The 18006-nt window shown below is 42.7% G+C and overlaps 1 protein-coding gene across 3 annotated transcripts in view; it reads right to left on the bottom strand.

Moving 5' to 3' along the window:
* ERICH6B (glutamate rich 6B) overlaps positions 1-18006 on the bottom strand; it is a 2074788-nt gene that overhangs the window by 1427791 nt on the left and 628991 nt on the right. For all 3 annotated transcript variants that reach the window (XM_069640454.1, XM_069640457.1, XM_069640455.1), the window contains one exon: positions 14677-14772. In XM_069640454.1, the coding sequence (XP_069496555.1) occupies positions 14677-14772 (96 nt within the window). The remainder of the gene's footprint in view (positions 1-14676; positions 14773-18006) is intronic.

The following is an 18006-nucleotide window of genomic DNA, read 5'->3' as shown; positions in this document are numbered from 1 at the left end:
AGCATGGAATCTAGGGCTCTATAGATTCCTGGAGTGACGGTTGGAAGGGATTCAGAATGGGAGTAGATAGCTGGTGGATGCTTATACCCTATTCTCCTTCATAACCTCTTACCTTATTACCTGTAACAATTAAATACATTCCTTTTACATAATTCTGGGTCCTGTGTTGCTCCTGCTTGGTGCCTGTCTCACCTGATACCCACGTGACTCCCCGGGATCAACAAGACTAGAAAGGCTTTTGTCACTAACAGTACACTTAATGCAAGACGCAGAATGATGAAACAGTATCAGTGGCACCAACATTACTGGCTTCCTGGGTGTCCTAATGTGCATTAAAGGCAGTAGGCAGCGGAGTAGGTGGAAACAACAGTGAAATGGAAGGAGGTAGCTGAGCTGGTCACATTGATCTTATCTTATCACCTGTCTAACCTGGTCCCCTTTATCAGCATCAACAGGAGCTTCTCCTCTCCCTTTGCACCATCTTCTTCGTTTGAAACCCAGTGTAAATGTAACCTATAACTGAACAGAAGGAATATTAACTAACTAATGTAACAGCAAGATGACAATGGGATACTAATTCATGTAAACGTTTGTAAAGGGGCAAAGATTCTGACTAACCAAGGTTGCTAACATCCAAATATTGTGAACTAACAATTTCAGGATATATAGACAACTAACTGAATGTTAACCGCAATGTTAGTAACACACAATTGCCTGTAATTTGCTACAGGGTATTTAGTTTTAACTGTTGTAAATGTATGGCTATGCCTTGAAAAAGCCTGAACCAGGGTGAAACATTAGCACGTGCCACCATTTGGTTAATGTTGGCTTAGGAAATGTGTACAAAGCCTAGGATGACATAGGACTGTACCGAAGGACAAAAGGTTTTTTAAAATAAAAATCTATTCAATTACATATGCTTGAATTGATTCTAATTTGTCCCTGCCCAGAACCATACCTAACTAATTCTCACTCTCTTTTTGTATTTTTAACTGATTAGGGGAATATCAGTCATAACTAGTTTTTTGTAGCTGGCACACGCATGTTTTCAATATACTGAACTACTATACCTAAATACCGTAGAGCGACACACAGACATTCTATTCACCGTACCTGTTGAACCTAAATATTACATAGCATCACAATTGCGAGTAATGGGGGAATCATCAAAAATTGATTCAACCATGCACTGTTGGGAGATGGACGAGGTTGTGGCAGGCATGAAGCTTTGGAAACTGGTGTGGCTGCCCAGACAACATTGGCCTACGTCGTTCTATATTACCCCAGTGACAGCCTCAGTGATGGAGGGCTTGGATATAGAGGCAACAAAGAGAAAGCTGGCATCATTCCCTTCCCCACTTTTAACTTTGTTTAGGAACCCTGCGTTTACTGCAGCACTTGAGACCAATAGCTTTTCTGAATGGTCTGAGGGCGCATGCATCGGCCTAAGAGACATTTTCAAAGGGAAATACTTCAAAATGTCTACTGAGTGCAAAGAGGAATTTGGCCTATGTGAAAGTAATAGAATGGAATACAAGCAGTTAAAACATTGGGTTATGCAGAGGGAGATACTGAAAAGGGTCACAAAAACCTAACCAAAATAGAATTTTTGTTTATCGATGGGGCTTGAAAACAAAGCTTTACAAAACTCTAGAGAACACATAAATAAACAGCACTGCCTCATGCCAATCCAAGTGGTAACACGATTTAGGATACTGTTTAATATGGGAGCAGTGGGAATCCATTTGGAAAAGGAGAGACATCCATTCATTTGCATGCAATACAAGGAAATTAGATTTACGTTCCTCCATCAATGTTACTTAGACCCAGAAAAGCTGCATGAAATGAAGCCAAATGCATCACAGCTTTTCAGGAGGAGCTGTTGGGGATCTTTTTCCATATCTGGGGAAAAGGCGCAAACTTCATAGAGAATGTTCTACGTATAGACTTCCCATGGGACCCGGGGGGGATATTGCTAACGTTCCGGTCAATCTCCAGCACCAAGAGGCAAGTTGGTAACAGCCATGCTTTTAGCAGCTAAACTTGTGGTTGCAAGCACATGGTGTAAGAGGGACCCACCCCTGGAAAACCAGTGGCTTAACAAGGTGTGGACAATGATAGTGTGGTAAAAAAGCAAGTTCAGCACAGTAAAAAGGCTCAAACTTATCAGCTGCGGAAGTAGCCCACTAAAAGGAAAGAGGGCTTCATTGATAGCCAGACAGTTCTATGCGCTAGGCTGGAGAATGCCTTAAATAATTGAGTTTTAAGCAAATAACCTATAGGTGATAAAGTTTGAGTTGCATGTAAGTATTCAGGCTTAACATTAGACCGAGGCACTGTAAACAGGCCTAAGAGCTTGCTTTTCACATTTTATTAATTTGCTTAGCAGCTGCAGAAGCTGGCAGCACATTGCAACCTACACGTTCTCAGGATCATACAGTAAGAAATTATACTTTTGAAGTCAGGAGGCGAAGTTTATGTGTGCCGGGGAAAGGCGGGGAACGGGAATAATACCATTACTGTGCCCCCAGAACTGCGACTGCAGAAAATGCAGACTTTTTCTTTTTACCACATATCTATGTGGGAGGGGGTATTGTATATAATACAACTGGGGAGGTTGCAGGGGTTCTCCTCCGCATGGTGTAAGAGGGGTTGAAATAAAGAAAGTCTGCATTTTCTAAATCGCTGTGATGGGGGTTGCAGTAATTACATAGATTCCAGTGAATGCACAATCAATTTATAATTCTGCATATTAGTTTATGAAACTGGTCTACTGACGGTTTTAAAATGCCCCATGGCAGTTGCAAATTTCCCTTTTGCATGTGTGAGCCTGGAAGGGGTTCAAAGAATTCCTGATCTGTAAGATTAAAACGTTGACTTGTCAATTGTTCAAGGCTGTTTTAGTGTCCTGATCAGTTGCATTCTCATGAGAAACGAATGGAGATGACCAGTGGCAGATGAATAAAGATCTGCTGGTGGTCGCAAATGTCTCAATGTTTTAGCACCATGATGATGGATATGTGGGTTGGACTGTGATGTCACAGCGGGGGTCGAGGGTGGTGTGACAAGGTTTGCAGGACCCAATCATTTTCGAATAATGTATGTCCTACTATAGGGAAATCACATAGCTCTACCAATTAGCCTCAGTCAGAGGACTAACCTAATGTTGCAATGTGAGTTGATGCTAATTAGTTTGTATGATTATAAAAGCTTTTGTTTTAGGGGCGTACCTTCGACAGCGCTTTCATGCAATTCTGTTTCGCATTCTCTGTGAATGTTGCTTTCCCAGCTACGCCTGGGCCCAGAATAAAAAGCGTTACTTTTTGCTTGGTGTACTCTCGTTTCTTGGATTACTTTTGCAATTTTTATTGGTGAGTTCTGCAGTAGAATAGCATGGAGAAACTAAAAGCTGATGTAAGGGACAATGTAGGAAATTTAGGAAGATTTGGCGGCTTCTGATATAATTTTTATCTTAAGAATAGAGACTTAACCTGCCCCAAGAGACAGCGAGTTCAAGAGCCATTCAATTTTTCAAATGGTACTATACCAGAGGAACATTTAACTTTACCACAAATATGATGAAATGTGCTCCTTGTAAATGGATCTATACATGCATGACACCGGGAAGAGCCTAGACTGTTATATAATGCCACAGTTACTGTTGGGAGAGGGAACACGCAAATGTAGAGAAATGTGTAAAACCCCTGGAGTATGCAATATTTTGAAATAAGGATTTCAATAAAAAAAAAATTGGAAGATTCTTGCACAAGCAGAAGCAGGTGAGGCACCAAAGATTAGAAATCTCCCATCTATCGAACAATACATTAAAAGCTGAAAATGATTGAGGTGGAGAGCCTCAAAGTAATCCTATGGGTATTGTCTGGCTACACTCAAACGGTTCACTGGGGGATGAATCTGGGCCCTGAACTTTACTCTGCTCGCCTGGAAAGAGTGGCAAGACAGAGGCAGCTGCTTGAAATTTGATCAGGGCCTGATCAGGTGCAAGATTCAAAATAGTGTACTGCAGGTTGCGTCGGAACTCACCGTGAAAAATTACAAAAGTAATCAAAAAAGGAGTGTACACCATGCAAGAAGTAATGCAATTTATTCCTCATTTACAGCTGGGAAAGCAGAAATCAAACTGAATGTGGAACAGAACTGCATGAAATGCGCTGTCAAAGTTACTCCCCAAAAATGAAAGCGTTTATAATGGCAAAAACTAATTAGCATAAAAACACATTGCAACAAAACATTCCGTTATTCCTCTATATCGGGACATACGTTCTCCACAAATGATTATGTCCTACAAATCTTAACACACCACCCTCAATTCCCGCTCTGACGTTGCAGCCCAACCCACGGTTCCCACAACATGGTGCCAAAACATTGAGACATTTGAGATGCCCAGCGATTCTTTATTCATCTGCCACCGGACATCTCCACCTGCTTCCAGTGAGAAAACAACCGATCATGACACTACAAGAGCCTTGAAATGTTAACAAGTTATGGACTTAATGAATATTGCGGTGTAGGAACTCTTTGAGTCACATCCCAGGTTGAGATGTGCTAAGGGGCGATTTGAGACCGTAATGAGCATTTTGAAACCATCAGTAGACCAGTTTCCTGAACTAACATGCTGAATTATACAATTATAGTACAGCTGCTGCCTTCCCCTGGCACCCATGAGCTTCGTTTCCTGACCTCGAATGTATCGAGAGCTGTTCTGTTCTTCCGGCAAGAGCGTGGGACTGTGTGTTTTGCAATGTGCTACCAAATCCTACCACTGCTGGGCAAAGTAATAAAAGTGCAAATGTATTTTCTTGTGAATGTGAGCAGCCAGGCCTATTTATTTATTTATTTATTTATTTATTTATTTATTTGTACAGCACACTAACCCCGTAGGCATCAAGGTGCTGTTGCAGACAGAACATAAATTACAGTAGGAAAAATGCAAACACAGGGAAAAGGCGATGTACAAAGTTCGGTTACAATGGAGGAAGTCACACAAGGTTGCTGAGGAGGAGGTAAAACAAGGTTACTGTTATCTGGTGCCATCCTCTGGAGGAGAAATGCAAATATTAATTGTCTAATGTGAACAGCCAGGTTTTCAGTTTTTTTCCGAAGGTCCAGTAGGAAGCCTCAGCTCTAAATTGGGCAGGTAGGGTATTCCAGTGTTTGGCTACTACTAGAGGAAAGCTGCGTCCTCCCGATTTTTGAGGTTTATATTTGGGTGTTAGAAGCATGTTAGCCTGGCATGTTATCGTTGGTCTATTCACTTGCGTTTTCTTACATTTCCTGGTGAGGCATTTAGGGTCATTAATGGATAAGCATTTGTGTTTAATGGAGAGACTTTTGAAATGGATTCTCTCTCTGATGGGAAGCCAATGGGCATTCCTTCTGGCAATACAGATGTGGTCATTTTTCTGGAGATTTAGTGCTGCTCTAAGAGCGTTATTTTGGATAATCTGAAGTTTCTTTAGATTCCTAGAGGAAGTTCTGGCAAAGAGGACATTACAATAGTCAAGTCTTGATAGAATAAGGGCTCTGGCTAAAGTCAGACAGCTGTCAGTGGACAGGAAGCATCTGTTGGCATTCATTTAGTGGTGTAGGCTGAGGAAGATATGTTATTGTTGGGGTGTAACTTTGGAAGGATGCCCTATTACTCCTAATCTATATATTTATCATCTGCAGCAGTATCAGCATTGGGAGGTACCCCCAACCATCCCAGAACTCTCAAAAGTAAGGTTACATGCTGAAAAACAGCGCTATGTTTGAGGACCCCATAGGTCGAAACACATGTTGGCTTTGACAGACACAAGCATTAAAACTGGATTGCACAATTGCAGTGTTTTACGCATTTTCATTTTGAAAGACATTTAAGGACATTAATGACCACTGTCATAGCACTGTTTGTCAGCATCCAACCTAACTTTAGGCTGATGAAGAGGTAATTTTGTTGACCTGCTTAGTTAGAGTTAGGAAAGCATCTAGGTATACAACCAAGGTTTTTACAGCTTTGGAGATAGGAATGGAGTTTTCGTCTATCGTGAAGGAGGTGTAGGATTTGTCTAATTTGTTTAGTCGGCTATGAGAACCCATGAGTAGGAACTCTGTCTTGTCATCGTTAAGGCAGAGGGCATGCTTGGCCATCCAGGCCTCAATCTAATGCTATGTCCTACATACTTACCTGCAGTTTAAGCCTTATTATTTGCAAATTATTTAGTTACAGCACCCTCAAAGAGGGGCATTCTCCAGCCGATGCATAACCCTATGAAGCCATCACTAATATCCCCCTCTCCTTATAGTGGGCTATTCCCGCAGCTGAGAAGTTCACACCTTTTTACAGCGCAGAACTTGCATCATCACTACATTATTCCCCCTTTCATTGATCTACCAATAACTAACTCTTCCTTCCACACCAGTCCCCATTCAGCTACTGTTGTTTTGGGTTTCCATATCACCCCCATCATCTTCCCAGTTTACCAAGGGCCCCTCTATTATTATACATGCCCGCCCATCCTTATCACATGAGATCTAGAAAGTAGTATAATTTTCTAAATCGTTAGGTTGTGTTGTTACCCAGTCAGCATCATAATCAGTCTTTACATCCTTAGTTACAGTGTTAGTATTTTTATTTTTGCCTTCTACCCTGTCAACATTCAGGGGCAGCATGAATTGTCCTCTCTTTGGGTTAGTATAAAGTCTAAACAGGATTTCGCCAATGCAGACGGTGACGAGCATGAGGACCAATGCGCACACAGTCACTCTAAATACTCTGGAATGCCAAGTGGACACCCAAGTGAAAATGTTGTCCAGCCAGTTGTTTGATTGCACCCCACTAACTTCACTTGTCATCTTCTCGTTTAGTGTCTTTATTTCACGTATTGCAGCTTTCAAAGTTCCATTTGAAGCTTCCCCATCAGGAACGACGGTGCAGCAACTGCTGCCGAACTTGGCACACACTCCTTCTTCAATAGCGGTTAGAATGTCCAAAGCAAACCTATTTTGAAGGGCCACTGGAGGCAGTGCTCTTAAATCTTCATTTACTGCATTCAGGCCTTCTGCTGTTGAGTTGGCCAGCTGCAGTAACTCGTAGCCCGTAAGCTCCAGTCATTTTGCATTAGCTGTGGCCTGCACACCGAGAAGCAATAAATACGTGAAAAAAGTAGCAGCCCTGGAGAACAGTCGGAACGGAGTCTGGATTGCGGACACATTTTCTGCACTCTTTTCCGACCAATAATTTTTTGATATTCCTTTTCCATTCAGCAGTGTTTTCTCCTTGCTTTCCTGCGCCCCCTTTCCTTCAGCATGGTATAGAGCTTCTTTAACAAGGGCCCCATGTATTTCTGCTGTTTCGGGTCACCCCCAGGGCAAGGCTGTGCAGAGTAACAAATAGCACAAACCCCACTCCAATCCAGAGGAGGCTGGGCTTAGGCCTTGGACCCACAAGCCCACCATACCATAAATCCATGAAGACGGCTATCCCCTGCGTCAGCGCTGCACTCCTCATCAGCTTGGCACAGCTGGTGTTAGTACCCAAATGGATAGACCCATTGGAATTGAAACACAAAGGAAACCGCCTTATGTCAAGTGGTTGATTATTTTCACTTAGCCACGTTAATGCATGTACATGTTTGCCCCAGACTGCCTTGCAGTTTTCGTTTATTTTGGCCGCCGCGTTTTGTTCGAACTCCACCAACCCTTCAGTACGACATTGCATTATTCCCCCCTCTTATTGGCCACCATCCCATACTGCTCCTTTTATTCTCATTAATGGTCTTGTGTGACACCAGGGAATGCAGTGTCCTTCTTCGTATATACACTGACGTCGTTTGTATTCACTTATTATCTGCTCCACTCTTTTAGAGCCCTTTGTAATATATTCTACTACCATTCTTTTTGTTCCGTTATTTTTTGCCATGCTGTCCATTTCCACATAATTATCACTGTATACCTCCCCCCCTTCATCCACCCATTAGACAGAGACACTTGTTTTTTGAAACATAGCCCTTGTTTTACAGAGTTACAGGTGCTTTAAGCACCCTGCCTCCTCTTACGGTACAGTCTGTGGCAGGAAAAGCTTGGGTGGCCCTGTTACATGTGGTATGAGAGAACAAATGTAACATGTGCCGGTTGATCTTTCTTTTCCCACCTGTAACATTTCATCGTACCACATGTTCCCTGATGATGTGCCCTGCCCATGTTCAGTGTCATGGTGGATTTCCTCCTCATTTCGCAAATAACTTTTCCCTCTTTTCACTACCACTGTTGCATGCAAATCACCCTTTTCTCTAAAAAAGCATACGAATATCAGTTCAATACTAATGCATATTAATATAATCACACTACAGAAGGCATATATCTTTTGTCGTCTGTTACTAATAACACTGTTCTGCACATTGCTTTCTCCATCCTCATTTGTTGGTTGCTTGTAGAACCTTATTGCCGAAAAGAAAGTCAATGAAAGTTGGTTCATACTTTCCATCACATTGCGCTCTGCCCCCCTTCTCCGGGGGAGCCAGTGCTCTTGTCCCTGCGCAAGATGGTGAGATGGACCCATCCTCAACAATTCTCTAGTTTAACCGATGTAGAAGTTGCGTAGACAATGACGTATGGTCCAGAAACTGTCATCTTTCCACTTCCTGACATTGTTTTTTATATATACGCGGTCCCCAGTGTAAAAGGTGCTGCTTTTGGAAAGTCCTTTTCCTGCTCATCAGCTTGCTCAGATCGTACTCTTGGTCTTATCTGCTGGGATATATACGTAAGCCATTTTGTGAGTTATACTTGTGAAATTCCTCCAACAATATTAGCTTCAGAAATTGTATGTGTTGGAGATATAGGGGCATGCATTCTCCGACCAGTAACAATTTCATGAGGAGTCAATTGATGATCTCCTCCAGGTCAATTACATAAGGCAAAGAGTGCAAGGGGCAAACAGTACAGCCAGGATTTACCCAGCGTATGTGTTACCTTAACCAAGCACTGTAACCCATTCATTCTCTCAGCCAAACCATTTGCTTGCGGCCGGGGCACTATGCATAATTTGTTTCGTATCCACAAAAAGGCATTTATTTTGTTAATCAAATCGTTTGCAAAGTGCTGACCATTTTCAGAGCAAATTTCATCTGGAATCCCACACCTTGGGAACACCTCCTGCACCAGGATTTTAGCCGCTGAGCGGACGTCACTATGTGCACATGGACCAGCCTCAAGCCAATGTGAGAACGGACACACCACAGTAAGCATGTCGTCAATATGCGAGTACCACTCTTAAGGTGTGACCTGCCAAGAGTTTCTGACAAATCATACATTTATGTACGAATTCAGACACAAACTCATACAAATTGGGCACAAGCCAGACCTCACTAATCCCTGCAGCCACGTGCTCTTTTGACATGTGGGCTGGGTTGTGGGGGTTCCAGAGCCACATTCAACACCTTCTTTGGAATTGCAGACTTTGCCTGTGCTGTCATGACACCAAATTAAATCAGTTAGTGACAGAGATCAACCCGCCTTTCTTTCAAACTTAATTTTCCTCATCTGTTTCTTCCCCCAGTAATTCTATTATTTGCACTATTGGGGTTGCATCAAAGCTTTCTGGTGGTGCATCTTTTCTTTTAGTTGTTTTCATCAATGCTACATGTGGTTTCTGACTCTGCTTCTGCTTTGTTTTTCTTTGTTTTCTCCCTGTCCTGGGATTCTTGCTTAGGGTTCATGTATCCTGTGGCTGGTTTTAATAATGGATATAATGCATAAGGAGGGGGTGGTCCACTTACTTTCTTTTCTTCACCCACTTCCTTCTTCTTCTCTTCCTTAGTTTCTTCGTACAGTTTCCAGAGACCCAGAATATCCTTTCTCTTTTTAAGTTTCACCCCTTTGTATGTTGCCGACAAGTATGTGTGTGCATACTGTCTATTAGTACCTGGCGAGGGCGCAAACAGAAGGAAACAAGCATTCTGATTGGCCCTTGCCAGGGCTTTACCCGGCCGAGAATCCCACGATTCTCGGCCGGGATTCCAGCTGCCTTTTCCACGGCGGGTGGCGTGGCAGCCCCTCAGCCAATGAGGAGGCTCAAAGAGGGCCATCCCCGCTCCGAGCTTCCCCACGGCTGAGAAGCTGTCTTCGCCCCCTGCCGGGGACTCAGGTATGGGGTTTTTTTTTGCATTCCCTTCCCTTCCATCTCCCCACCCTCCCCACCCCACTTACATTCAGCCTGCTTTGTCCCCGGAGGGGGATGATCGCAGCCTCCAGCCGTGTGGAGACTCGGAGCGGGGCCATCCCGTCGGGGACTCAGGTACGTTGTTTTTTGTTCCCTCCCTCCCTTCCGCCCTCCCAACCCCACTTACCGCCTTCTTTTTTTTTTCGGGCATAGACGCGCTGGAAACGCTTCTGTTCCCAGCGCGTCTGCTCCCAATGGCTACCATGGAAAGGGAAAACGGACTCCGTTTTCCCTTTCCGGTGGCCATTTTCTTGGTCGTTTTTTTTTTCTTTTTTCTGTCCCAATGCTTTTAGCGCCCCGGTCACGCAGATCTTGCGCGCCGGGGTACTAATAGCTATATGCCCCTCGCGGCAGGGGCATTACTGACTCAGGTAAGGCCCTTGCTTTGCTCAGGCCTATAACTATGGGCCCAGGACATTATCTGAGTCAGTAATGCCCACGCTGCGAGGGGCATATTGCTTAATTATGTCCTTCTGAAATGTTCCCTCTCCAGGCCATTCCTGATAACACTTTCCCACTGTGTCCATTACCCACTGAAATTGATATTTGAATATGCTATCATGATATTGGGGAAGGTTTTTACACATATGATCAAGGGGGGCATCCATAAAATATGATGTCATTATCGTGCCCTTTTCCTAACCTCTTACAGTACCCTTTTTACCCCTTCAATAATCCCCATATCTCTAAATCCTTTCACCCCTCCCTTATTTACACTCTCCCATTCACTGTTATAGTTACACTTTCGCTAATTTCACCCTATTTCATTCACACTGGCTTTCTCCTCAGGTCTCGCCTTTTCACAACAACACACAATGGCCCTCTCCACAAGCTCGCCCTGTTAGTTCAGTTAGTTCATCAACGGCCTTGTCCACAGGCACCACCACCTTAACACTTATGCACCATGGTAGTTTGCCGGAGGTTTGGCTGATCCTCCCCTAGTTCAGCCACGCCCCTTGCATGTGCTACTCAGCTCCTTCAATATTTACACATTAGTTCGGCTAGGGCCCTTCTGCTTTTCCCACAGCTACAACAACCTACTAACATTTGCTTTGCTGCAACAAACTACTAACGTTTAAACAAAACACCCTGGCATACGCCTTTTTCTCTTTTTCTTCACAATTCTTCAATACTCTTGTCTCCGTAAAAAATATGAAATGATGCAACTATAACAATTGCCTGCACTACACGCAACTCTTGTCTAACAAGATTCGCCAACTTAATATGCAACCCTCTGCTCTAAAGCATATGTGCCACTGGCCACTCACTTCCTATCGGTGGAGTGGACCTAAAGTTTACTGCTGCTATGGCCAATCGCCCTCCACCGCTTGAGGGTGCATCCTATACACTGTAAAAAGTAATCTCTCTCTTCCTGCATGTTTGTGCACGGGCAGACTCAAGTATCCTTTTTTGGAGAATGTCAAGTCTTCTCGACCCTGCAGTGTCCCTTTACAGGCCAGTACACCCTTCCGAGAGCAGGGGGCATTTGGACCAGGCAGACCATTGCAATCTGGGCTGCGCCACCTTGGTGTTGAGCTCTTAGGACTGGTCCGCACGCTGTCCTGTACCCCTTTGGAAGTGCGGCTGGAATCCCCACGTCTGGTCGGGAAAGCTGAACTTTTCTCGTACAGGCCACCAAAAAATCTACTGCGAGTTGCCTCAGAACTCTCCAGGAAAAATTACAAAAGTCATCAAAAAAGGAGGCTACCCCTGGCAAGAAGTAATGCAATTTATTCTTCATTTACAGCTGGGAAAGCAAAAATCAAATAGAATGTGGAACAGAACTGCATGAAATGCGCTGTCAAAGTTACTCCCCAAAAATGAAAGCTTTTGTAATGGCAAAAACTAATTAGCATCAAAACACATTGCAACAACAAAGCAATACCCCAAGGGAATCTAATAGGTAGGGCTAGGCTATTCCCCTATAGCGAGACATACATTATCCTCAAATGATTGGGTCCTACAAATCTTACCAACCCGCGCTCAATTCCCGCTGTGACATCACAGTCCAACCCACGGTTCCCACAACATGGTGCCAAAACATTTAGACATTTGAGATGCCCAGTGGATCTTCATTCATCTGCCACCGGACATCTCCACCTACTTCCCGTGAGAACACAACCAATAATGACACTACATCAACCTTGAAATGTTAACAAATTATGGACTTAATGTTGTAGCCTAGGAACTCTTTGAGTCACATCCCATGCTGAGATGTGCTAAGGGGCAATTTGAGACTGCCATGGGCATTTTGAAACCGTCAGTAGACCAGTTTCCTGAACTAACATGCTGAATTATAAAATGACAGTACAGCTGCTGCACTGCCCCCCAGGCAATCCTTGCACTAGGGGCTGTCTCTGTATTCCTAAAAAAGCCCCCTACCAGCACTTGACTCCTGTTTACTGCACTTACCTTTGAACCTGCCACCAGCTGGCAGCACGTCTTATTATTGTTCTTATGTATTGCTTTTATTTATTTACTGCCTATCTATGTACTGCACTTCCCCTCCCCCTCACACTTCGCCCATCTGCACTTGCGCAATCTCAATGTCACCTGGCCTAGTAAGATCGTTGTCTCTTTCTTCCCTCTGTTCCTCCCTTGCCTCGTCGTTCCTTGAAACACTTGTGTATAGGTGCGTTATAAATGCCATTTCATGTCATATCTTCCCCTGGCCTCCATGAGCTTTATTTCCTGAACTCAAATGTATCGAGAGCTGTTCAGTTCTTCCTGCAAGAGCCTCAGACTGTGGGTTTTACAATGCGCTGGCAAATCCTACCACTGCTAGGCAAATTAATAAAAATGCACATTTATTTTCTAGTGAACGTGAGCACCCAGGCCTGTTTGCAAAGCCTAAATCTAATGTCATGTCCCACATACCTACCTGCAGTTTAATCCTTATTATTTGCATATTATTTAGTTAGAACAATCTCAAAGAGGGGCATTCTCCAGCCTGATGCATAACCCTAAACCCATCACTAAATCTCCCCTCCTCTTGTAGTGGGCTATTCCAGCAGCTGATAAGTTTGCAGCTTTTTACAGTTCAGAACTTGCATCCCCACTACAATAGCATGGCTGTGCAAGTCTAAAATGTCCTCCGGAGTTTCGTTTGGTGAGGGTACCCCTTGGAGGGCCGAATAAAGTCTACTGTAATCTTTTTGTTCTTTGGGACAGCCAAATTTGTGCACTCTGCTTTCAGTTCTTTCAACTGTACTTGTAGTTTCACTTGGGCAACTTTCCAAGCTCTGGGCTTTGACTCAGAATGCCTTTAAGTGGTTTCTCCATATCAGTCAAAGAAGGAATTCCACTGCTTCTAGTGTACCTTTTATTCCCAGGTCGCTTAGGTTCCCTGTAGATGAACAATTTGATCCAGATCAAATTTACCTTCATTGGTAAATGGCTTGTTGGGGTCACTGTGTGTAAAATAGTGTCATTCATCCAGGATCTTGCAAGTCTTGGCTGAGTAATGTATGAACATAAAATAGATTTAATTTCCCTTAAGGGTAAGGGCCACTTACTTCAGTATTCCCGATGCTGTTTTCACAATGTTAAGGCTAGGATTGGCTTATGAAGAATTCTGTGGCAAACATTTTGCAATGCACCGCACTGAAGAGCGGAGACACCATCACGCCTGACCCAGATCTTTGAATGGTTAGTAGCAGTGCTTTACAGGCCACTCCTGCCCATTACCATCACATTTTCAGTTTTTCAGTTCCTGCTAGCCATGCAGAAGCATCAAGACACAGCATTTCTGCCATTAAGTTCAACATCAGTAGTGGTCCAGAGACTGGGTAGGGAAGAAGGCAGGGTTACACACACATAGGGGAGTAGCTTAAATCCTGATTGGGCTTTGCTTCTAGTATAGGAAGAGTGGAAATGTAAGTCTCCACCAAAGCCACACATACCAATGCAACAGCTCCATTGCTGCACACATTAACGGGGTTGGAGGAGGAATGGACAGACAGACAACAAACCCTTGCACACAGTCACTTCGCGGCACATGGTACACATACTGTATTCTTTACTTGTGGCATTGTGGGCATGCTTTCTCACAGCTGTAATGCCTGTTCAGTCTATCAGCGGGTTTTATCTGTTCACAGAGCTTTCATAAGTTAGCATTTGTTAAAGAATCTTGAATATAAGAATACTGTTTCTGTGCACTGATGATATATCCCTCTAGAGGATGTGCATAGTTGCCGATTCTTCAACTTTGTTTACACGTTTGACAGCAGGCTGGCCTCTGACCAGACAGGGTTTTTAAGAGTGCTTTTAAACAGATCCAGAATACAAATTACCAGCGACAGACACAATAAATAAAAGAGAGAACACTTACTTCTTAAATATTTACTGAACCATCCTCTGAATACAAATGTCTCTCTCTCTCCAGTTGGTAAATGGACTCCCCAACCCAAGGGCAATTCCCTCAGTAAGTTCCCCAGTAAGACAAAATGACTTACTTAATTTAATGCACACTGGTGTGTTGCAGAAAGGGCTCATTCGCGACTCTTCTGGAGTGCCCACAGCTAATGGTATCTGGGGTGCAAGCACCAATTCTGTTGAAAAAAACAGACATCAAACTCAAATTTCAATCAGGTTAGTTTGATAAACGTTTAATAGCAACATCTGTGAGTGGAACACAGGAACACACACAACAAGCACAAAACACAAAGAATCCCGATTTTGCGTTACCCTCTACTCCGCGTACATCATCTTATATAGATTATGAATATATTAAAACCATTGTTCTAACAAAAAAATTCATGACTTTGTTAAGGAGGCTTTCACACTTTCTAATTAGCACAATGTTCCTTTATGTCAGAATGGTTGACCCCTGGTCTCTCTATGGTAACTCCCAATACCTCCTAAAGACACAAGTGCAGCTAGGTGCTTGTTTCCTAACTAAACCTACACTCTCGTATCACATTTTTGTTTGGAGTCAGTAAAGCCGGCATGAAGGCAGGATTTGTCAGCGGGTAAAAATTCAAGTAAAGTGTGCCGAAGTTTCCTGTATGTAAGCATGCTAGCAAAATGTTGTTTCTGTGTCCCAAAGTGGAACTCCATTTTAACAGCAAACATATTGATATTCAAAATGGAGTCTCTATAACTATACAAGGCCAGTGCATGAAATATAAGACTTCTGAAATATCTTTCTTCTTCCTTGTTTCAGTCCCCCTTTTTCACCTGAGTCTGCATTGTCTTCTTGGTCCTAGTCATTTCTCATCTGAATCTGTCTTCCTCATTTCAGTCGCTCTTCCTGATTTCAATTCATATTCCACTTTCTCAACCCAGTCCCTGTTAGTCATCTCAGTGCCCCATTCTCTTTCTCATCCCACTCACTCTTCCTCATCCCAGCCCATCATCCTTTTCCTTGTCACAGACTTTCTTCCTCTTCATCTTCCCAGTCCTTCTTCCTCTGTCCAGTCCCATACGTTTTTCATTGTCCCAGTTAATTGTGCTCTGACTTATTCCAGTCCCTCTTTCCCCACTTATAGCCCAGTTCTTCTTTTTCCTCATCCAAGTTCAACTTCTTCATCCAAGTTCTTCTTCTTTCTTCTCCCAATCACCGATGTCCTTCTTCATTCTACTCCTCCTCTACTCGCTCTTTCCAGTCACTCATTCTCCTCATAAAAAGCAAAAGAAAAAAGAAACAAAAAGCAAAAATGGTATCCAAAAGGTTAGATACCCCTGCCCCCTGCACACCTACACACTGGTGGTTACCAGTCAGTCAAAGTTCAATACAGTAAATTAAGTCATGATTCCTTTAAGTATGACAATATGTTGTGATTATTCAATAAGTAAAAATGCCCTGGCAGACCCCCATTTTCCTTAAATTCTTCTTTATATTACATCTGTAGCTATAAAACATAGAATGAGATATTGTAAAATAATCCACACACAAAATAACATCTCCATTTCCACTAAGATAGTTAAAATCTACTAAATAGTCATAAAGACAATGCATCGCCAAACATTAATATCAAACAATGAACATAGTATACATAGAAACCTCATACAGATCATAGAAGTTAATCCAATAAATACATTGATAATATAGCAAAAGTAGATTTAATAAACGATCAAATAAGGATGATTATATGCTAAATGACAATAGAGACAATCAATCACTAAACATTCATATCAATCCATTTACATATTATTAAGAGTAAACTGATGTAGATCATAGAAGTTCATCCACATAATACATTGGCAAAATAGTCAAGGTAGATACTACCAGTGTATTAGACTTTCAATAGAACATCTATATATGGAGAGAAGGAACACAAAATAGAACATGTGCAAAATTCTACCAGGATAAATAGAGTAAGGAGATGGATAAAATGTAAAAAATAGAAAAGAAAAGATACCGTTTCAAAAATGGAATCAGTCAGAAGAAATGAGTAATGAGTAGATAAGGGTCATAGGAAGCTACAAGTAAAAAGTGAAAATTAAAAAGAGACAAGTGCAGATGTAACTATAAGTTTATTATTGTTGAGAAGTTACCAAAAGTAATAACAAAGAACGTACTCAGAACAGAAATATGCTGCCAATCAGAGTAGCAAAGGCAGAATAAACTGCAGCCCATGTTCGAAAAGGAAAGATATGTACAAAATCGGCATATCGGTCAAAAATAAAATAAAATATGGAAAGGAACTCTTTAAAAGATTAATAAAAATGTATGTGAATAGTGAGAGAAATTGTCAGAATGCAATGCACAATGTACTAACCTGATCAGCAATGAAATAGATGGCAGCAAGGAACACCCAGAGACCTCTGCATCCCTGATTGATGAAATGCAGGGACAAGAGAAGTCTCCGGGAAACTCTGTGGGGGAAAAGGTCCTACAACCGAAGGCACAGGACATCAGTGGTTGTCAGGATGGAGAGTGCAAGGTCCAACAAGGAGACAGGGGAAAGGCAGAGTGAAAGGGCACAACAAGGAGAAGATGAGAATGAGGAACCTAGAATCTAAACCCACAGAAGTGTCAATGCTATGAAAGTAGCAACGCGTCGGTCTCTTGGGTTTCACCTTCTTTAAAGATGTCCTTGTTCGAGAGCCGACACCACATGACTTCAGCATGCAGCGCACCATACACTGGACGGCATTGAGAACACGTAGCCATGTCGGAAAAAGTCAGCACAGAGGGAAGAATAGCACAATGGACCCTCTCCATCTATACCAAAATGACCTCCGCTTAGTATGGGTCATGACAGAAATGTTGTATAACGAGTAAAATGAGATATGAGAATAAGGGTAAGTAAAATATACATAGGAAATAATAGTCTCAATCCCTCATTCCCTTTCAGATTACAGACCTCTTCCTTGTCCCAGTTCCAGTCCGGCTTCGTTGCCCTATCCTTCTTCCTCATCCGAGTACCTCATCCCAATCATTCACCTTCCTCATCCCAGTCACAGTCTCTTTTGCTGTCAGTCATCCAACTCCCTCATGTTCTTTCTCCGCCCAGTCACATGTAATAAAGATGCAAGTTCAATTTGGTAAAAAGGAACATACTTATAAGCTGCAAATGTAGCACTGTGAAAGGGGAAGAGGCTCCTTTCAATGGTTATGAAATAAAACTCGTAATAAAACTAATTTAGAAATACAGGGTACAGGTAAGTATAATCAAACTTAGTGGTAGGATGAAACACAGTAAATAGGCCTTAAAAGCTTGCTTTTGCAGAAAACGTGTGTTAGCTTTTTAATGTGAGACAAAGCCGAACTGGCTGGTGACATAGTGCACAGTCTGGAATCCCAGGCCAGTTCTGTAAGAAGCAAACAATGGTTGTTA

The sequence above is a fragment of the Ambystoma mexicanum genome, chromosome 7q (assembly GCF_040938575.1).
Source record: "Ambystoma mexicanum isolate Mex_15411 chromosome 7q, UKY_AmexF1_1, whole genome shotgun sequence".
In the NCBI taxonomy this organism is placed as follows: Eukaryota; Metazoa; Chordata; class Amphibia; order Caudata; family Ambystomatidae; genus Ambystoma; species Ambystoma mexicanum.
The sequence above is the reverse complement of the archived record's forward strand: the minus strand, read 5'-3'. Positions and strand labels throughout refer to the sequence as shown.